Raw genomic sequence first — 23,063 nt, 5'->3', positions numbered from 1 at the left:
CCTTGACATTCAAGTGTAGACTGTCCTCTTCCCTCAGCATTTTTCATCAAATGTCCAAAATACTCATAGGTTTTTCCACCTTCTCCTTTAAGTTTTTTTAAGATTTATTTATTTGAGAGAGAGAGCACATGCAAGCAGAGGGAGAGGGAAAGAAAGAGAATCTCAAGCAAACTTTGCACTGAGTGGGGAGCCCAACGTGGGACTCAATCTCACAATGCTGAGATCACGACCTGAGCCAAAACAAAGCCTAAGATGCTTAACCGACTGAGCGACACCACACACCCCTCCATCTTCTCCTTTTAACTGTCAAAGAATGTTGGGCTGTATTTCCCCAACCATCTGCCTTAGTGTACTTCACAATTCTTCTTCAGTTACCCCTACAAATTATATCTTCACCTTAGGGGTCAGTGCCCCATTACAGCTCTCTCAGCATCATGAGGTAATAAAGGAGTTCCTCACAGGTCAAAATTTCCTACTGTTTCTCTTCTAACACTGCCCCTTGCCCTCCATAAGCCGATAGAAGTATCCTCCTGCGAAGGCTGCAGTAACCATCCCCAATTCCTTTCCCCAAGGAATCCTACACAAGGGCACTGGGGAGAACCAGTTCCTGACACAGCAGCCTGCCATCATCACCAGCATCATGGGCAATGGCCGCCGCCGAAGCATTTCCTGTCCCAGTTGCAACGGCCTTGCCGAAGGCAACAAGCTGCTGGCCCCAGTAGCTCTGGCTGTTGGAATTGATGGGAGCCTCTTCGTTGGAGATTTCAATTACATCCGGCGCATCTTTCCCTCCCGAAACGTGACCAGCATTTTGGAGTTACGGTAAGTGGCCACACAGAAAACCTTCCTTTGCTCTTTTGCTCCCATTGCTACAGAGCTTCACTGGGTAAATGATGATTACATTGGGGATTCTCCAGAAAATATATATTCTACATAATGGGCTGAGCTTTGAAACCTAGGTGCAGAATCAAATAAGGGTTGGGAAATTGCTTTTTGAATCTATGAAACACAACCCACGTATTTGATACAATTGTTAACACCTGACTTAAAAACAAGGGTGAAAGCTTTAGGTCATGGTGCTTGAGATGGGACCTGAGTAGCTGTGTTTTGTAAAACCTCCACACAAGAATCTGACACATCCCAGAGAAAGAACCAGAACTTCAAGATATGGGTCTGCTTTAGTGGTTTCAGAAGTGATGCTTCTTAAAACTATAGACTGCTGGAGCCCACCCCAGAAGCACTGATTGAGTAAGTTTAGAGAAGAGCCAAGGCATCTTTTATCCTTGACAAGCTCTGTAGAAGCTGGTGAGGTACATCAGGGTTTGAGAACCACAAATGTTCATTGACTAATTCACATGTTTATATTGAGTGTCTCTCTGCACTATCTTTCTATAAATTCTCTGGTTCTTTGCACATTCACTAGGATATGACTTAGAATTGCTGCATAGGCCTTGCTAGGTAACTTCTGGCCACACCTGATAGAGTCCTCCTGGTCATTGCTTGCTACTACATGTGAAGTCCAGACTCCTCTGTGCTGGGCAAAAGTTCTTGTAAACTCTCTTCCTGGGAAAGTTGACTCCAGGCCCTCAAACCTAGTTCTGTAACTGGAGAAGAAATGAAGTCTATAAATAAGGGATAAAATTCTTGGTGAATGTGTAATATGTATCAAGACTATCTGCCAAGGGAGGAGGGGACAGTTGGGAATAAGCAAAGCCCTAGTTGTTGTATTTGTGGTCTGATAGGGAACTTCAAATCATGTGGACAAATTAAAAATAATAATAATGATGCATTAAGAGAAACCTAACAGGGTAAAAACTAGGGCTATGTTAGGGATTGGGAGGGTTAAGGAAGCTATATGAGACAGAGTAGTCAGAGAAACATTTCATACTATGTGACATTTGAGATGGGACCTGAATGATGAAGTCAGCCATGCGAAGATCTGGGAAAAAGTATTTCAGGCAGAGAGTAAGTTGTGCAAAAGCCCTGATATAAACAAATAATCTGATTTATTTAAGAGACTGATGTAAGTCCAATATGGCCTGGAGGGTAGTGAGGTCAGGAGAAAGTGTCTCTGAGGAGGTCAGAAAGGTCAGAAGGGGACTAATGCTTCAGCATCTTACGACCTTGTTGACAAGTGTAAATTATATTCTCATTACAATGCATGGCTATTAGATGTTGAAGTGGAGTAGAGTTGACATGACATAATTTTCCTTTTTTAAAGATTATTTTGGTCATTGTGTTAATGAATGGACTGTAGGGTGCAAGTGTGGAGGCACAGAAGGCCACAGGGAAGTGTAACAGTTAACCAGGATTTGGGTGATAGTGGTGGGTAGCAGGGGAGATAAGGGAGTGTTCCAACTGGGAGATATTTTCAAAGTAAATGTGATGGGAATTGTTGATGGATCAGGTGGAATAAAATAGAGGAAAGAAAAAAAAAGAAGAATCAAGGGTGATGACTAGGATTTTGACCTGGGCAACTGAGTAGGTGGTGGTGCCTTCTGAAGTAGCTTCAGCTACCACGTGAAGGACTTAGGGGAAGTAGCAGGTTTGCACCTGCCTTTTGGTGGCCCCTTCTAGGAGAAAGATAAGTGACTGGAGGATCATCAAGTGCCGCTGAGTATTCCTGGGAGCTGCAACTGTGCCAACCACTGGGAGGGATTAAAGGAGAAAGAGAGAGAGAGGAGAAAACCCCAACTCTACCTCAAGAAGGTTACAGCCTCAGAGATCCAGTGGGCATTTACTGAGCATGATGTTAGCCAAGCATATGCTGCGCTCTACAGGTCTAGAAGGGGATGAAACAGGCTCAAAGGGCACCCAGGTGAGGGTCACAGATGGGCACCAGGCAGGGAGAGACAATTCAGACTCACTGTTCTAGAAGAACCAATGACCCACCATGGAAACAAGGGGAGGCCATGGGGTGGACTAGGAAGGTATAATAACCAAAAGATGAACAATGAGAGGAGGAAAGAGATAAAATAGAAAAGGCTAGAAAATCCTCAAGCTGTCAAATTGATAATCAGATGAACCACATTTCCTAGAGCTCCCCAGCTAGGTCTCCTTCCCAAAACATTTATTTCCCTTTTTATCCTAGGAGAGTCCTCTCTTCAGGATTCCCATAGGCAGTGGAGAGCCAGGGAAGGAGGCAGGGAAGGGGGTGAAGGTAGCATTCTGCTTTCCCATGAGGGATGCATTTTTGGTTTTTTTTTTTTAATCTGGCTTTTTTTTTTTTAATCTGGCAATTTGTCCACATTTCACGCTTATTTCTTTGTTGTGGCTCTAGGTGATCAGCCAAACCAGCACTTGCCCACTACATCCCCGGCTCCAAACTACTCATGCTACTCACTCTAAATACTTTCTCTATCTAATCTGCCTCATTGTGTCCATCTTTAAAGCTCATTTTGAAGGTTCCTGTCTTCCATAAAGCCTGACCACCCTTGCAAAAATAATTCTCACCTTCCTCTGGGTCACTTCAACTCTAGTTTTCCACCAAAACTGACTCTCTTTACTGCCTTGTTTTTCAGTTATTTCCATGCAAGTCTTCAGGGCCCTAGTGTTTGCACTTCTAGAGCGCAAATGCCTTTGGCACTTTGCCCCTTGATACCTAGGGCCCTGCCTGGTCCACACCGGGGGCTCACGACACATTGCTTGAGTTAAAGGAGACACGGACCAGTGTCCTGCCTTTTGTTGGACTTTCTCCCTGATTCCAGGTCTCTCAAGTTGTAGAGGCCACAACTTTAATGATAGGAGCTAAAGGCCCTCTCAGAACAAGCCACGCTTCACCCACATGGTGACATCAAGCTAGAGGGAGTGTAACTGCCAATTTTCCTCAACAGATGTGTGGTTTGGTTTGGTTTGACTTTTAAACTTTTTAACCACCTCTGGACTTATTCTTGCTTTCATCAGTCAAGTATCCAGAGATGATTAAAAGTTAAGCTTTTACAAGAACACTGGTTTGATTTTTCTTTTCTTCCCACTACGTACCAGAAAACAAAGGGCTGTCAATCCCCTCTCTTCAAAACAGTAACCAGCAGAGGGAGGGAGGAGGGGAAAGAGAACTGTCTTGCTTATGTCTTTTCTCCATTGTGAGTTGGCAGCTGAATGATTTCGTTTCAGAAGTCGGTGCCCTTCCAATCTCACTTACATACCCCAGAGCTGAGCCTCTGAATCAGAATTGTATATAAATGTTCCCATGGTTCCTTCACTATCCTTCTCTATTCCTCCTCCTTTTGCCTATCCAAAACATACAGGGGCAGAGTTCTACACACTTGGAAAACTTCTAATGTTAAAAAGAGCTGCCTTCTTAGGTAAAATGGTTATCACTTGTATGTTTCAGTTCCATTGGCATTCAAGACATTTTCAACATCCACTTTCCCAAAAAACCTGTTATCCACTCTTAGCAGCCTAATTCCTTTCTTACAACTACACCTTCTCTAGGTGATCCTTGGAAAACCCAAGGCTTATAGAGTAAATTTATCAGTCACTGACATCCTAGAGTGAATTTCTGTTTTAGGAAAATCTTACCTTCCTCCTCAACTTGAGATTATCTTAGGGATTGGATCACAATTTAAGGCAATAAATTATATGGTATGGGACAGTGCCTCTCTCCCTTTTCTTAACTTGACCTCTTGTACTAAACCATAAGAATCTCACACTTTCTATGATATTTGAAATTCTTAAAAAAATGTATTTTCCAAATTCAAAATTATATTATGATATTAAATATCACTTCCACTTCCCAACTAAACACTTCCCCATGCTGAGATTCTGACAGTGCTGTTGAAGTGGGGCGACAGCCGCATTGCATCAGAGAAGAGCTTTAGGGAAGGGAACTGTCCAGTCCAGACGTGTTAGTGCTGAAGAGGGAAGAGTCACAAAAAAGTGGGAGCCTAGGAACGAGGGCAAGGGCAGCAGAGGTTGGAAGAATCATTCACCAAAGATAAGCTTTGCCTGAGAATTTCAACAGGAGACGCTGCTTGATACCAGTATAGAATGTTAGGGAGGAATAGACAGTTCTAGTTACCAAGGAAATGCTTTCCTTGTCTGGTCAGAGTATAAACACCAAGGTCATGAAACAAAATACAACACAGCATCCCTCCCCAGAAAAACAATAACCACAATATTCCCATGAAACTTTGAGCAATTCTTGGCACTGTTTTCAAAGCCTTTTTACTAAGATGGGTCCAGCTTTCATGGAGCCTGAATCTTAACATAATTTCGGAGTGAAACTGAATATTACTCAGGATCAGAAAAGAAACCAAAACAAATTACACATTTTGAAAAACTGAAAGTTAGTACAAACATCACAAAGTCCAGACAAGTTGCCTAAATTTTTTTATTCATTAAGTACTAGTACACTTCCATGATATTTATTTTCCTACACTTTTTGGCTGCATACTCTTTGATCATCTTTTAATATGATAATGATTTTATACTGTCATTATCTATAGAAAGAATAGATCAATATTCTGTCTTTCCTCTAGGATAATGATAGTCAAAATGTGTTTCAGATAATTGATAAATTAGTAAATGTTTCATGTTCACAATTGATTACTGGTGATGTTGTAAAAATTGTTAGAGTTTAAAATTTGGGAAAACCTTGATCAAGCTTCTTTCATAGTATTTCTGGGCACTTCAGGTTTTTTTGTACAGTGAATAATCTGAGTAGTCTTTTGAGTGGACACTCATGAGCCAACTTGTCATTGATGTCCTGGTAATAGTGAAATATTCTGTGTAAGTCTTCAGGGTGCTAGTGTGTAAGCTTCTATAGAGCAGGCACCTCTGGCATCTTAGCCCTTTGATGCCTAGAGTAGTGTTTGGTCCACACCAAATGTTCTAGACCCACTGCTTGAGTTAAAGGAGACACAGACCTGTGTCCTGCCTTGCGTTGGAATTTGTCCTTGGTTCCATGTCTCTCAAGTTGTGGAGGCCGTTAACATCAATGGAATGAGCTAGGGGTCCACTCAGAGTAAGCCAAGCCACACCCATTTGGTGACATGGGCATTACACTCCCACTAATAATGCTAGATTAATCTGCACAATCTGAAAGCCACTCCTCTACCATAATGACTAGCAATAATCTAACTAGACAGAGAAAGAACTCCATATGAGTCACATAACCATGCTCCCCCAAATCTAAACTAAATTTATCCCCTCCAGCTTCCCTTTCCTTAGAATTCAAACAAACATAAAACTGGGGCCACTCCAGTTTCACCCTATTCTATGGCATAGGGATAGTTGGAAAGGAAGGAGGCAATAGTCTCAACTGATTGCAGCTTTGTGATTCTGAGCAGAACATGAGTCACTGGAACATGTCCAAGGCATGGTCTGCCCAGCAGTAAGGGAAGCAGCCTCATTTCTTCCTTCTCTCACTCAAGAACCCATTTTCCCAGTCCTTACTTTCTCCAGGGCTCGCTACTAAGAATCAGCACCAAGGAGATGAGTATGCCGTATCCATATTTACTTGCTCCCATTCACAACAAAGTGAGGAAGACAAACACACACACATAAATCACAACACAGCCTGAAGAGGGCTCTGTATGATGAACTGAGTGTGCTTGGAGAGCCCTGAAGACCTCCTAGAAGACTCATTGAGACACAGTGTGCAGAGCTAAGCCATCTTGATTCTTGAATCCAAGACCACCTTGCCCTCAAAGGCTCTGCCTAAAGGGTTTGCATTATTGAGGCATGGACACACAGCTTAGGTCTGTCCTTGTAAGGAAGGCCCCAATGCTGATCTACATAGACTGACTCAGTGCTGCTATTTTAGGCTGTTGGCTGCTAAGCACCCTCTCTGCCAATGGCCCTGGGCTGGAATAGCAGTGACTCAGCCTTTCTCCAAAGCTCATATCCATATTATCATTTGGACTATACCCTCAGTGACTTGGTCTCCCCACTCCTGCCCTTCTCCTTTCCCCAGCATAGATATTATATTAATCAACTTAAAGCAGATGTTCTCAGGAAAGAAGTAGGTCAGGTCTGCAGACCCAAATCCCATCCAGTCTTTTCACAAAATCTTGACTAAAAAACTGGAATTGATATTGCAATAATTAAGAGCCAAATATGACTACCACTGGTGGCAGATAACATTTCACTTTCATTAAGCAATATAAAATAGACGCGAGAATTCCCGGCTGCCACCCTGACATACCAGGCTTTGCAGAATGAATCTTAAATTGCACTATGTCAGTCAGAGCTCAGGAGTTATCAGCATCATTTAATTAACTTTTTTTTTTTTAACGAAAACTAACACGTTGGAATAAAATATAAAAATGTAATCCCTGTGCAAACCCACTACTAAGCATGGCCCCTGGCAGAGGCCCGGGCTGCACCTAAGCAGGAATCAGGACATTAAGCCCTCTTTGTCCCTTCCCTGAAACCTGGTTCCTCAACCAGAAGGGAAGAGGGTTTAAGGACTCCTTCCACTGTGGTCTTAGAAGCCTCAGGAATGAGAAGCAGTTCTCTTTATTGAGACCTTAGCTTCTTTCCTCTTCGCCTAATGGTGTTAACTCTAGCCACTTTCCTGTTGAAACTGGCATGTATTTTTGTTCTAAAAACAAAAACAAACAAACAAAACATTTACCACTTTCCCAGAAAAGGAACAGTAACCGGAGTCTTTGGCTGCAGTTATGAGTGGATATTAATAGCCATGAATTTCACCTATGGGTGTTATCTGTAAGAAAGAATGCATACTTGGGGTCCCACACATGCAGAATGAGACAGGGAGAGGGAAGGTGTCATGGAGCAGGGGTAGGAAATGGTTAAGACTCTCAGGGTCCAAGAGAATGATTGCCAAACTGCAGATGGATTTGGGAAGAGGCTTTCTTGGGTGGTGCAGACTCTACCCTGTAATGCACCAATGGCAAATAGACGGCACAGGTGGCACCAGGCTCCCTCCCACACCCAGGACAGACATTACAAATGAGTCACAACACTCTTTACAGCTGGGCTTGCATTCGACTTCAGAATCATACTCCCGCCCTCCTGGCAGCCATTACTCATCAATAGGTATTGGCACTCGAGAGGTGACCTATTTGGCATCCTTTCGTTAGCCGGAAGACCTATTTCACCTGTTGCCACCTATGTCATGGGACAGCCACATCGCTGGTCAGAGAATTCAAACATTCTTGTCTAGATTTTTCAATGGCCAGGAGGAGTCCAAAATCAGGAGTGCTCCCCACATGACTGAATCAGGAGCTGTCATCCAGAAGGGAAAAAAAAAAAAAAAAAAAAAGACTTTTTTGGGGCCCCTTTATGTAAGAAATAAAAATGTTGTGTTTGCTTTATCATCAATTCTTCAGCTAACTGTTTGTTCTTTTTCCTTCTGTTTTCTTTCTATAAAGAAATAAAGAGTTTAAACATAGGTAAGACCAAGAACTCTTTCCCGTATAATTTGATATGGTTCGTTTGCTTCCTTGTGTTTGCTTTTTGTTTTGTGCTTCTTGTGTAATGTTGTGTATTTTTATGTACCAAATATAGTAACTTTTTTATGTGCTAATTGTGTGTTGTGGATATGATAAGCTTTAGCAATTATGAAATGCAGTCAAAAAGCAACCAAATAAGCTGACAGTAATTAGAATTTCCGGGAGATGCAAGTGCAAGATAATGAACCCTCAGCGAACTTTTATCCCGACTGCTCAGTGCGGTCCATAATTGGGCTAAACAGTTGAGGCAAACTTCTGGCTTTTGTAAATGCTGGACTGGGTTCACAAAAGCTTTAATGAACTGGAAACGGGTCAAAAACTCATTTTCAACTCATTAATGATTTTTTCCCCTGGATATATGGTCATTTTTAAAAAAACAAGTTAATTGCCAATCTGCTGGTCAGAATGAATCCAACAGTCAGATGCACTGGGAATTTTCATAGCGTTAAATCACTTTTAAGGAGTAGGAAGGGCGTAGTCCAAGTAGTTTTCATCTAAATAGCCTTCGTCATTCAACTGCTCCAGGTTATCATTTAAAACAATATTGGTAAAATTCACATATATAGTGCACAACACACATATGTGTGCATATGGCTCTGGGGAACTTCCCATTACAAAGTCACGAAAATGTCAGGACCCCAGGTTGCACTGAAATGGAGGAAAAGTGACCTTTTTATTTGGAAGAAGATAGAAAAGCAAAACGACGTATTTTAAAACTCAAGGGAATGCTTCTTCTTACTTCTTGAAATGAAACAGGGAAGGGACTTCTTCCTGATGTTACATGAGAATTAGACATGGAGAGGAGTCAGGTTTTACAGGATCATCAAAGTCTGTGGAAAAGCCATGCATATAAGCCCTTGGCTGCCTCCTCCATACTCCAAAACTGGGATGCTTATAGGTGCCCCAACTGGGCCAAGTTTTAAAAAAAAAATCAACAATGCCCTGGAAGGACACTCTCCATTCAAATTCACATACCGCATTTGACTTTTACCGTAGCCACAGATACGGAAACAAGGCTGTCCATGTACCCAAGAGTCTCTATAAGAATCTTGGTTGGGATGGGTATGACACCATGGGGAAGAATAAGACCCCAGCAATGACTGACCCCACATCCTCACACATCTGCTCTTCTGCCAGAGTTTTTGAAAAGCCTCTTTGAATCGGGCTCCCTAGAAAGCCCAGAATTAATTATCTTGCTCATAGATAGGCACAGATGTGCAGTGCCCTCATCCTTCTGTTGATCACACCAGCCACTATTCATTCAGTAACAAAGTACAGCATCTAATTAAAAAATGGCATGAAGTTTTCCCTTTCTGCCCTAATTTGTTTTGCATATGTGGATATTCTCTAAAGACTTAATAGCCAAAAAAAAAAAAAAGAAAGAAAAGAAAGAAGAAGAAGAAGAAGGTAGGGAAGGAAAGAAAAGGAACCCTGGTAGCCTACTCTTTTAAACAAGTGATCTAGGCTCGAATTTTAGAAAGACCTTGACTTCCAGTTCAATTATGTGTCTTAATAGCAACCTGAGGAGAAGCTGGAATTAAAGATGGTCTCGATTCACAAACTGTTCCTAAAAATAGCTTCATAGTTCTTTTCTTCCTTAAATCGGGGAAGAACCCAAATAGGGGTGTTTTAATTAGTAATTTACCAGCTGATGTCTACAAGACACATGCATCCAACACAATCATCCCCTCACCTTGCCTTCACCTCTCCTATCCTTTTCCTTCCCTTAATTCCAAACTACAATGGAAAAATAACTGAAAAACAAGAGGCCTGTGCTCATTTTCAGCATGTGGCATCAAAACCTTGTCTACCACCCTAGGGCAGAGAGGCATTGACTAGAGGTATCCTAAAGGCAGTGATTTAATAACAGTATAGGAATAGCATGAGCTCCTGTTCTGTTGGGAACCTCTTATAACGCGACAGACACTGCAAAGGGAAGAAACGGTAGGTTTTTGAGCCAAAAGGGATATGTGCAATGACCTGATTTCTTCATTATCCAAACCAGCAATCTAGGACCCAACACAGCCAAGAGACTTACCTCAGGTCACCAGCTGTGTCAGTGTTGAGTTTAGAGTTTCCTGTGTCTTAGTCTGTACTGATCTGCAGCATATAGAACAGCTAGATGCACGGCAGAGAAAGAGATCCAAGTCTCTGAGGCTTAGTGCCTTCCTATTACATTTCTCACACACAAGAGAATTTCTGTCCTAGTGTAGCTTAGGGCCTTGGCAGATCTTGGTTCACACCTGTGGCCTCACTATTACCCAAATTCAAAAACTATGTCTCCTCCCTCAGTAATCCAGATTCTGGGTATGATATCAGCAAGACATCAAATTTCTTTAAAAAAAAAAAAAGTCAACTTTATTCATATCCACACTGAACAAGAGTAGAGAAGATCTGAGGTGCGGACTGGGGAATCCCTCTTGGAACCTCCCAACACAAAGTTAGGAAAACTCTAGGTTGCCCCAGTCTTCATGATCTGGTATCCTGGAAGCATTGAGAAAACATGAACTAGAAAGAAAACCTTGTCTCATGGAAGTGTTCCTCAATCCCACTTGAGAAACATATCAAACCCAAAGGGGGAAGTAAAGAAGACTGATACACACAAAACATAAACACAAAAGCAGGACCATAGCAGAATCTTTCCTACCAGCCAAGTGAAACTGTGGTATTTTAGCACGACGGGAAACCGTGAACCCTCTGCGTAGCCTGAGGAGCTCAGGTCCAGTCAGAAGGCAGTAGCTAAGAGCCAGGACATGTGAGAACACTAAGCTGTTGTGTTAGATTCTTTCCAGTTCAATAAAGTGGAAAGACGCTAGAAATGTCTAAAGTCTTGCTAGGATTTTTGTCACCTCTTTGATCCCGTAGGCCAGCTGCTTAGCCCCCTTCTCATTTCTCTCTGTGCTTCTTCCAAAGCAACAACCCAGCACACAAGTACTATTTGGCAGTAGACCCTGTGTCCGGCTCTCTCTACGTGTCTGACACCAACAGTCGGCGAATCTACCGAGTCAAGTCTCTGAGTGGAGCTAAAGACCTGGCTGGGAATTCAGAAGTGGTGGCAGGGACCGGAGAGCAATGCTTGCCCTTCGATGAAGCCCGTTGTGGGGATGGAGGGAAGGCCGTGGATGCCACCCTGATGAGCCCTCGAGGTAAAGGCTACCAAGGAAGAAAGCCCCTTGTCTCAAGCTTGGCTTGCCTCTTAACGGGAAGTGAACTAAGCCCAGGCAATCCCAAATATAGCTTCCCCTATAGTAATCTCACTCTGATAGTTTACTTTGATGTGTGGGTGTTTAAAAAAAAAAAAAATTGTGTTTATCTGAAGTAAACATCATCACCCACATAGACCCCAAATGGAAAGTGGGGTGGACTGCTCCTAGAGATTTTAGACTGCTGCCAGTCACACGGAGTCAGGGGGAAATGTTAGCTCCATGAGCCAGAGTGGCAACTGTTCGGGCTGGAGACAGAGCCCAGTGAGGGCCTCCAACCACTCCCAGATGTTCATGGTCGACAGTAGTGTGCATAGTCTTAATCACAGGCCCTATCATTTTTTAAGAGTCAAGTGAATGGTAGCAGTTAAGAATGGGATTAATTTCCAAGGACCTGGGATTGGCCGGACGGATGGGGGAATGTTCCTAGAATTGAAGGAACTCTGTTTGGAAAGGACCAAGGATACTTAGGGTTAAGGACTGATTGGTCCTTTGAAGGCCCAGTTCTTATTAGCATTCTTAGCTACCACTAAAGGATCTGGCAGTGTGGATTAAGGATGAGGAACCTTGGGCTTGGGTCATAGGGTAAAGGTGCACAAGAAATAGAAGCCACTGTGTGCATTTACGGGGAGCGTGCTAGGACAGGTGTTCCCTCAGGGCATACTGAGTAGAGTCAAGGCTTAACTGGGAATGTTTCCTGAAGGATATATTTTGAACTGGGAGTCTGTGACAGCAAGAATCCCTGTTTCTCCATCTTGTTGTTGTAATTAGTTGTGAAGGGTATTCAAGTAATTTACTACCAATAATTTTCAAGTAATGAACTTGGGAAATAACTTCTTTTCTGAAGAGAGCAGATGCCAAGTTATTTCCCCATTTATTTATTTGTAGACTTAGCTCATTTGCAGCCCAAAGTTCATTCTTCAGTTGGGTGGTGATACAGCCAGCACCCCAGGAATTACACAGGTCTCAGCACAGTGCTCATGAGAAAGGGTGTTACCCTTAAAGGTTGAGAGCCACTGCTCGAAGCCTGAGCATTCGTCCAGTAAGGTCCCCGGTCCTAGAAGGTAATGCCCAGTAGAGCATCCCCACCTCTACTCCACAAGCCCTACTCCTTGCCAAGAGACATACTCCCACTGTTTGTCTTGATCAGGTATTGCAGTAGACAAGAACGGGCTCATGTACTTTGTTGATGCCACCATGATCCGGAAGGTTGACCAGAATGGAATCATCTCTACCTTGCTGGGCTCCAACGACCTCACTGCTGTCCGGCCACTGAGCTGTGACTCCAGCATGGATGTGGCCCAGGTAGGACTTTCTTATTTTTCATCACTATGCCACACCTGGCTCTTAGCCTGAAGTTCTCACCTGCAGCCTGTTTGGGTTGAAAGTGGGAGTGGGAGGAAGAAATATAGATAGAGATTACAGGTTTGTTTGTAGAAGGTTTGAGATGAACTAGACAGCAAGATGGAATGAGAAATGTCAGATAGGAATGAGAGAGAGCACAAGAGAGAAAGGAAAGCCGTGGGTTGGGGGGTGGGGATGATTTCTGCTCAGATAGTGGAGCTGGTGACACACTCCAGCCATGGCAGATTACAGGGTAGGAGTTACTGTGTAATTACCTCTCTTCTCAATCATTATTGCAGGTTTGAGAATGTACTATACAGTGTTATATGTCAATCAGAACTTCCCTGTTAATCTGAAATGATTGCATCCTTACTATATAAACCTTTACTTTGTGCAGTAGTAAACTAGAGCAGAGCTGTCTACAATAATCTCCCAAGTGATATTATCTTGGTATGGGCTCTTATGGGGGCAGAGAAGAGAGACTCATACAGATGTGCAGCAGGAGAAACTGAACTTTCTTAGATAGATCCTCAAACATCCTGAAATACATGTTTGCCCTGTCTGTAAGGGCCTTTTCAACCTTCAGTCAACCTCATTAATTTCAGCTCAAATTGCACAACAAACTGACAGTTGCCACCAAGATGGTCACTTCAGTTTTGCAGAAAAGGCCCAGTTCATTTCTTCAAGCAAATTCTCAAGTTGTAGTTCACTAGCCAGCCTGTGCATTGGTGGCCCTTGGGTCAGGCCACCTTAAATCAGCGTGGCTTCTTTTGTGTATTAGATAAAAGTGCTGCCTCGAAATGAACATAGCCTCCTTAGGCCCATAGCTTGGTGAGCAGAGGCTGTGATGGATTACATTAGCTCCTTGTGCAGTGAATTATCTGTACAACTATATATGATGACTCTGACCTTGGTCCAATCATCCGGGATGGAGAAGAGCATCATGGCTAGAGCTGGTGATCTACTTTAGGCACAGTAGATGATATCACAGGAAATGTTTGTTACATGGCCTCTTCTTCATTGTGTATATTCAACATGGGCAATGAGCAAGTGGTTTGGTGACAGACACTTCTCATATAGTGTGGGTAAAAAAGTCCTGTTCCCCAGCTGCATAAAACCAATATACGTGTCCTACTGTTAAACACTGGGCATGTTGGAGGCTGCTCCTTAATTTGATGCCATGTCATCCACAGGTTCGCCTGGAGTGGCCAACAGACCTTGCTGTCAACCCCATGGACAACTCCCTGTATGTTCTCGAGAACAACGTCATCCTTCGAATCACTGAGAATCACCAAGTCAGCATCATCGCAGGACGCCCCATGCACTGCCAGGTTCCTGGAATTGACTACTCCCTCAGCAAATTAGCCATTCATTCCGCCCTGGAGTCAGCCAGTGCCATCGCCATTTCTCACACTGGGGTCCTCTATATCACTGAGACGGATGAGAAGAAGATTAACCGTCTACGCCAGGTCACAACCAATGGGGAGATCTGCCTTTTAGCTGGGGCAGCCTCAGACTGTGACTGCAAAAACGATGTCAATTGCAACTGCTACTCGGGAGACGATGCCTACGCGACTGACGCCATCTTGAATTCCCCATCGTCCTTAGCTGTAGCTCCAGACGGTACCATCTACATCGCAGACCTTGGAAATATTCGGATCAGGGCGGTCAGCAAAAACAAGCCTGTTCTTAATGCTTTCAACCAGTATGAGGCTGCATCCCCCGGAGAACAGGAGTTGTATGTTTTCAACGCCGATGGCATCCACCAGTACACTGTGAGCCTGGTGACTGGGGAGTACTTGTACAATTTCACTTATAGTGCTGACAACGATGTCACTGAACTGACTGACAATAACGGGAATTCCCTGAAGATCCGTCGGGACAGTAGTGGCGTGCCCCGCCACCTGCTCATGCCTGACAACCAGATCATCACCCTCACAGTGGGCACCAATGGAGGTCTCAAAGTCGTGTCCACACAGAACCTGGAGCTTGGCCTCATGACGTATGATGGAAACACTGGCCTCCTAGCCACCAAGAGTGATGAAACAGGATGGACAACTTTCTATGAGTAAGTACATTTGTAAAGTATTTCTCGACAGCGCCCTATCCAAGCTGGCAGCAGGATTGGCTGTCCACGTAGCTTTTAGAATTGCTCAGTCACTTTGTTTTCCTGACCTTTTTTTTTCTTAAAGATTTTATTTATTTACTTGACAGACAGAGATCACATGTAGGCAGAGAAGCAGGCAGAGAGAAAGAGAGACAGGAGGAAGCAGGCTCTCTGCTGAGTGGAGAACCCGATGCGGGGCTCGATCCCAGGACCCTGAGATCATTACCTGAGCTGAAGGCAGAGTCTTTAACCGACTGAGCCACCCAGGTGTCCCTGTTTTCCTGACTTTAATGTCAACTTGTGGCTTCAAGATATTCATGTCCCCTCTCCCTGACTTTGAAGTGATTTGCACTGTTGGGTCTCTGATATTGAGCATCCTCCCTACAAGGGCTGGCGATTTCTTTTGCCTGCTTGCCCCTCCAGTTTCAGGATATTGGAGAGGCACAGCGCCTGGGAGAGCAAGTGCTCATTAACTTTGCTGATTATTCATGTTTGCCATGGGTGCGGAAATGAGAATCTAAAAGGCAAGATCCTGGTGGGACTCCCGTAATTTGCCAGTAGGTCCAGCAACATACTTGATTGCACAAACAGGTAGATAAACTCTGAATTTCCTCCTTAGCAGAAGCAGATCAATACAGATAAAGTGCTAGGTATATTAAAAGATGTGAGAGCTGGTCATATTTCCCCTAACAATTATCTCCTGCTTAATAGTCCTGCCGTTTGTTTTGCCAAAAAAGCTGTTTTCCATCACTCCTGCAGCCAGCGCTTGGTCACACTGCCTTCTGCCACAGGTATTAACCAGTGGGATGCTGGCTAGGGGAAATTACTGAGACGAGATTCCCCCAGTCCCTGCTGAGACTGGGATGGAATTTGCAAATGTCGGGCTTTCTGTGATCGTGAAGGATCTGGTTAAGCTCGCCTTTGGAGTTCTTGCTTGCTTTCTGTCGAGGTGTTGCTGCTGGCTGAGAACTTAGTGAGTTGGGGAGGGGCTGTTGCAGAAAGAATGGGGGACAAGCAAGGGAACAGAAAACCCCATTGTTGACAACTCCTAAATCCAGGAATTTTCACTTCCAGTTGGTGGGCAGATGGGTTTGGGAGCATGGAAAGGAAGCTGTTGCCACCTGCTGGAAAGTTCCTGCATTGCATAATTTCTTTCCCTTCCTCCCTTCTGCCTTTGGGCCAAGCTGTCATTCTCGGATTTCAGAAGCATCCTAGTATCCTTCAGGCGCTGGGACTTGATCAGACTTTACCAGCCAGTGACTCTACCCCTGTAGGCACCATCTGAGTGCTATCTTTAGCTCTCACACCAGCTTGGGCTAAAACTATATGATAACCCCAACACCGGTTAGATTTTCACTTTCTAGCAGTTCCACCTAAGGACCCAGTGCATTTCAGAGATAATTTGTGGACTGACATGACTGAGGACAAAACAATGTCACTCTCAGAAGGCCAGAATTAGGCTTGACTTAGAGACCATAATAAAGAAGTTCGGGCGTGGATCCTCCTTTAGACACTAGCTCTAACTGGGGGAGTATTTTTCCAGGAGGGGACCCTAGTTGAATTAAAATAGGAGCAGGATGCTTAAAAAAAAAAAAAAAAAAAAAAAAAAAAAAAGATGAAGAAGAAGTTTACAAGTTACATGGAAACTGCATGATTGTTAAATCATGGTGTCAGCTCTTAAAGAGCTGCTTTTTGGTAATGTGGATAAATCCAATTATCACAAATTCTCAATTGTAGGGCTTCAAATGCATTAGGTTTTCTTGTTCCTCCTAAAAAGATGGTGAATTCCTTTTGTTGAGTACTTTTACACATGGTCAGCTGGGGAAGAGCAGCCTGCATCCCTCAAGGGCCCAGGACTCTACTTAAAATTACAACCACCCCTACACACGCATACTCTGTCTCTCTCCCTCCTTTATTTTAATCCTTACCACTTGTTACCATCTGACATACTCTGTATTTTAAACCATGGTTTATTTTTGCCCTGTCCATCATGTGTACATCACAGAAGCAGGGATTTTCACCCATTTTGTTCTGAGTCATGTCTCCAGCACCTCAAACAATGACAGACTTATAGTAGGCAGGCAGTAAATACTTGCTGAATAAATGAGTTTTTTGATCCCTTTGGCCCCACACAGGCCAAGACTGCAAAGGCTCTACTAAGTGGCCTCCAGATCCCATTACTGGAACACACAGCTCCTTGCAACTATGTGCAGACTTACTTGCAAAGAGACCTGAACCTGAAAATACTCCATGGGCAAGTTAGCACAGCTGTAGGAAACTTACTCTTCTTTGACAATTAAAGAGAACATAACATGCTCTTTCTGTGGCCCCTGAGATCCTGGCCTCAACCCCAATCCTCTGTTCCCCAAAACTAGAATCTCCAGTTTCTACTACAGCTCTCATTAGGAAGCATGGCAGCTGGCACCATCATCCAGGTCCAGGTGCGCTGGAATTAAATCTTTGCCTGGATCCCAGGTCATGCAACTCCCCATACAGTCCCGGCTTGCCTGAAGGAGTTGAAGGTATTATCTGATACTGAGTAGTCCATTAGGTACCCTGTACACAAAGACTTAAAAGTGTTTTATTTTCTTATTTTTATAGAGATAAAATTGACATACTGAAGTCAAATGGACATAGTCAACTGTACACAAACAGAAGTGTTTTTTTTATTGAGATAAAACTGACATAGTCAAATCATCAACATAATGATTTGATGTTTGTATATATCGTGAAATGACCAGCACTGTAAGTGCTAGTCAACATCCACCATTATACAGTTACCAAAAACCTTCTTCTTGTGATGAGAACTTTGAAGACTTATTCTCTTAGCCACTTTGGAATATGCAGTACCGTAATATTACCTATCCCCACACGGTACATTATATCCCCATGACTTATTTACACCTAGAAATCTGTACCTTTTGACCCCCTTCACCCATTTCACCTACCTCCCATTTCAGGTAACCACCAATATTCTCCACGTCTAGGAGCTCAGGTTACTTTTTAAAGATTCCACCTATAAGATCATATGGTATTTGTTTCTAACGTATTTCCCGTAGCATAATGCCTTCAAGGTCCATCCATGTTGTCACAGGTTACAAGATTTTATTCTTTTTATCGTCAAGTAATTTTGCATTGGACACTTAGGTTGTTTCCGTATCTGGACGGTTGTAAAGAATGCTGCAGTGGACGTGGGGTGCAGTTATCTTTTCGAGTTTGTGTTCTCGTTTTCTTTGGATGGATACCTTAAAGTGCAATTGCCAGATCATGTGGTAATTTTAGATTTAATTTGTGGAGGAACGTCCATACTGTGTTCCCTAGTGTTTGCATCAATTTACGTCGCTGCCAACAGTGTGCAAGGGTTTCCTTTTCTCCACAACCTTGCCCACACTTACTTCTTATATTTTTGGATAATAGACATTTTGGTAAGTGTGAGGTAATACCTCATTATGGTTTTGATTTGCATTTCTCATTGATTAGTGGTGTTGAGCACTTTCCCGTGTACCTGTTGGCTGTTTGTGTGTCTTCTTTGGAAAAGGGTCTATTCAGAGCCTCTGTATATTTTTTAATCAGGTGGTTTGCTTTTTTTTGCTATTGAATTATATGAGGTGTTTTTTTAATATCAACCCTTTATCAGAAATATGATTTTCACAAATTCTCTCCCATTCAGTAAGTTGCCTTTTCACTCTGTTGATGGATTACTGTGCAGAAGCTTTTCAGCTTGATTCAGTCCCACTTGTTTATTTTTGCTTTTGTTGCCTTTGCTTTTGAGGTCAAATCAAAAAATTGCAAAGACTAATGTCAAGGAGCTAGCCACCTAGGTTTTCTTCTAGTTTTATGGTTTCGGGTCTTTGAGGTTTTTATCATTTGGGGTTAATTTTTGTGTAACAGTCCAGTTTCATTATTTTGCATGTGGCTATCCAGTTTTTCCAACACCATCTATTGAAGAGACTGTCCTTTCTCTGTTGTATATTCTTGGCCCTTTTGTGGTGAATTAAATGACCATACATGTGTGGGGTTTTAATCTGGGCTCCCTATTCTGCTCTATTCATCTGTATGTCTGCTTTCGTGTCCATCCCATACTGTTTTGATTACTATAGCTTTGAAATGTAATTTGAAATCAGGGAACATGATGCCTCTAGCTTTGTCTGTCTTTCTCAATATTGCTTTGGCCATTAGAAGTCTTCTCTGTTTCCACACAAATTTTAGGACTGTTTGCTCTATTTCTGCGAATAATGTCTTTATAGTTTTGTTAGGGATTGCATTGAATTGCGTGGACATTATAATTTCTCCAGTCCATGAACATGGAGTTTCTTTCATCAATGTCTTAGAGCTTTCAGTATAAGAGGACTTTTACCTCCCTAGGTTTTTTAATTCTTTTTGATGCAATCATAAATGGGATTGTCTTTCTGCAAGTTTGTTATTAGTGTATAGAAACACAACAGATTTTTATGTATTGATTTTTGTATCCTGCAACCTTACTGAATTTATTGGTTCTAACAGTTTCTATACATGATATCATCGGCAAACTGTTACAGTTTTACTTCTCTATGATTTGGATGCATTTCTTTTTCTTGCTTAATTGTTGTGTCTTACTCCTGATCTTAGAGAGAAAGCTTTCAGTTTTTCACTAGATATGATGTGAATCACATCACTGGATATGATGTTAGCTGTGGATCTGTCATATATGGGGCCTCTATTTTGTTCAGGTACATTCCCTCTGAGAGTTTTTATCACTAGTGGATGTTGAATTTTGTCCGATGCTTTTTCTGCAACTGTTGAGCCATCCTTGCATCCCCGGAATAAATCCCGCTCTCACAGTACTATTGAATATGATTTTCTACATTTGATTTAAATATGAATACGATTTGAGGATTTTTGCATCTATATGCATCAGAGATATTGGTCTATAATTTTCTTTTTGTGTGGTGTCCTTGTCCTGTTTTGGTAGCAGAGTAATGCTGGCCTCATAAAATGAGTTTGGAATAGTTCCCTCCTCTTCTATTTTTTGGAAGAGTTTGAGAAGGATTGCTATTAATAAGTCTTTGAATGTTTGGTAGCATTCACCAGTGAAGCCATCTGGCCCTGTAGTTTTGTTTGTTGGAACGCTTTTGATTACTGATTGAAACTCCTTAGTAGTAATCTCTTATGATCCTTTGTATTTCTGTGGTATCAGTAGTAACGTCTCTTCTTTCATTTCTGATTTTGAATCCTGTCATCTTTTCTTCTTGGTGAGTCTAGCTAAGGGTTGTCAATTTTATCTTTTTAAAAACCATCTCTTAGTCTCATTGATCTTTTTACCCTCTATTTCAATTAAATACCTTTTGTTTGTAGTCAGAAAACATGGAAGTCAGGCATATTGGTTAGAAATAATTCCTAAAATATGGGAACATACAAACATACGCAGAAAACTATCCTTAATGTTGAGATGTCTGTATTTTGAGAGAACTTCTTCCACACATACTCATTTTTCACCCCTGTATACTATCAGGAATATATTTCTGTGCTCCACTCTTTCTACTCAATAATATATACATTTTTCACCCTAATGGATAGAAATTACTGTCATTGTGGTGCCTGCGTGGCTCAGTGGGTTAAAGCCTCTGGCTTTGGCTCAGGTCGTGATCCCAGGGTCCTGGGATCAAGCTCCACATCGGGCTCTCTGCTCAGCAGGGAACCTGCTTCCTCCTCTCTCTCTGCCTGCCTCTCTGCCTACTTGTGATTTCTGTCTGTCGAATAAATTTTTTAAAAAATCACTGTCACTAATTTTGATGGCTTTAGAGGTTTCTACTTTATGGATATTTCCTTATTTAACAAATCTCTGACGAATGACCACTTAGATTATTCTAACTTGTCACTATTAGTAAATAACATCTTTGTACACCCATCTGAGAGGCAGTTTCTTTAACAGATTAGATGACAAAAGGGAATCCTGGAGGGCCTGATTCCCATCTGTGTATACCCGGAAAGCCCTGGTGGTGTAACCACTATAATGTATTATCTGTACTACCCATTGCCTACTGCTCTGGGCAAATGATGAGGGTAGAGCCAAACCTGAGATCCCCACTCAAAGTTCTCCCCTCCCCACACCCTTTGTCCAACTGGCCTTCCAGCTTAATGTGGTTCTGTTTTCAGCCTTCAGACATCTCCAGAAGCAAAATTTCTTATCACGTTTTCTCAAATAACTTACCAGGTCTGCATTCCTTTATTCTCAAACTGTTTGCCAGGCACCATCTGTATTTGCTTTTGTAGTCCTCTGTGACAAAGTCAAATAAGCCACGATGGTTCTGTTCACTGGCTGTCCTACATGCTGTACAAGATCCAGTCTCCAACACTCAGAACCAACCAACTTTGTCCTTGTCCCCAGTCAAGAGGGAGTCACACCTAGAGGTCAAGTCAACTACTTTCTTTGTTCCTCCTTCCTCTCCTCTCTAGTAACATCTCATGTGGGAAAGCTCAAAGGCCTCTACATCCAGCCCTTAAAAAGAGTTTCTTTCCTATGGCCTATGGAGGGCCCAAGCTTGCTGATTACAATGGATCTCCCAGAGTAGGAAAATGTTCTACCAGTGGGACACCAAGGCTTTTTGCTAAAGGAGATGGAAGCAATAATTCCACAGTTTAAGAGAAGAGTAGAGATGATATTCACAAAGGAGAAGGGCCACTCTCAGGGAACTTTCTAGCAGCAGAACTTGATCAGGTATACCTAGACTCGGGGCCTGAACTCAAGTGAGTCATCATGAAAACAGTCTAGAAAGGCTGCTTGGGGAGCTTGGTTTGTTTGGGGCTGTAAAACCAGAGAAAGGGGTATAGGCAGTCAGACCAGCGATGCTTGAGCCAAGGCATGGAGTTTGCATTTGGCCCAGGCTGACAATCCAAGCCTAGGAGGTGGCAAGTGGGATGCAGTTATAGGAGTATGGAAGAGGAAGGACATAGATGGTCTCCAATGCCAAGTCTTACTGGTTGTGACAAGGAGTCTCAGTGTGATACACTACCCAGCCACTCTACCTTCCAGTCTCTCTGGCTCTTGTGTGACTCTGAGTGGTGGGAAAGCCTTCAGTTCCAGTAACTGTGCTTCCAAACCAGTGTGTCTGTCCTCCAGCTATGACCACGAAGGCCGCCTGACCAATGTGACACGCCCCACGGGGGTGGTGACCAGTCTGCACCGGGAAATGGAGAAGTCCATCACCATTGACATTGAGAACTCCAACCGTGATGATGATGTCACTGTCATTACCAATCTGTCTTCAGTGGAGGCCTCCTACACAGTGGTACAAGGTAAGCCCCCTACCCACTAAACTCACCCACAGACCCCAGCAAGCCTGGGAGGACTTCCAGAGACCGGGAACACCCATTAGCTTGTTATTTTAGTCAAGTGTCCACCGTAAACAAATTCTACAAGAGGTCAGTCTTGTAGAAAATGACTTAATCAGATTCAGGAGAATGTCATCTATACTAAATGAAATGTCTAGAGCTTTGGGAATGTCTATGTACTTCCCTGAAAATGTCAGTTGCCATCCGCACTTGGTTTTACCTCTCCATCATCAGCACAACACACATAGTTACCTTCTCCAAGGCTCTTTATCCTTTTGGCTACACATCTTCCTTTTTTGGCCACATCCTGATTCTTCTTCCAAGCACTTGTTTGTTGGGTTGATTGCCCTGGAATCAGAGCCCTTTAGCAATCTCTTGCCCAGACTGGGATCTCAAAGGTTTCTGACCACCCCATAGTTACTAGCACTGTTTGACATGACACACAGTGAGGGACAAGCACAGGAGCTGGCAAGAAAAGGAATTGTGCAGATTAATTTTTCTTTTAATTAAGATATAATGTCAGTGGGCTAGCCCGTTGTCAGAGGATAAAAGTGTCCTCTCAGTAGATAAATGGTGACATTTCTGGACTATTATCCCACGACAGAGCCTGTTTCAATGACTCTATTTCTGCTCTGCCAAATGATTAATGATGTAGATTCTGTCTTTCTGCATGATGGC

At 42.9% G+C, this 23,063-nt stretch overlaps 1 protein-coding gene across 21 annotated transcripts in view; it reads left to right on the top strand.

The window, feature by feature from the left end:
• TENM2 (teneurin transmembrane protein 2) overlaps positions 1-23,063 on the top strand; it is a 1,222,850-nt gene that overhangs the window by 1,148,934 nt on the left and 50,853 nt on the right. For 19 of the 21 annotated variants that reach the window (XM_032337070.1, XM_032337078.1, XM_032337077.1 and 16 more), the window contains 6 exons: positions 573-822; positions 8,340-8,360; positions 11,334-11,566; positions 12,774-12,928; positions 14,161-15,035; positions 22,174-22,349. In XM_032337070.1, the coding sequence (XP_032192961.1) occupies positions 573-822; positions 8,340-8,360; positions 11,334-11,566; positions 12,774-12,928; positions 14,161-15,035; positions 22,174-22,349 (1,710 nt within the window). The remainder of the gene's footprint in view (positions 1-572; positions 823-8,339; positions 8,361-11,333; positions 11,567-12,773; positions 12,929-14,160; positions 15,036-22,173; positions 22,350-23,063) is intronic. The other 2 variants (XM_032337075.1, XM_032337073.1) reach the window with 1 other exon arrangement.

Source organism: Mustela erminea, chromosome 3 (genome assembly GCF_009829155.1).
Source record: "Mustela erminea isolate mMusErm1 chromosome 3, mMusErm1.Pri, whole genome shotgun sequence".
NCBI lineage: Eukaryota > Metazoa > Chordata > Mammalia > Carnivora > Mustelidae > Mustela > Mustela erminea.
The sequence above is the reverse complement of the archived record's forward strand: the minus strand, read 5'-3'. Positions and strand labels throughout refer to the sequence as shown.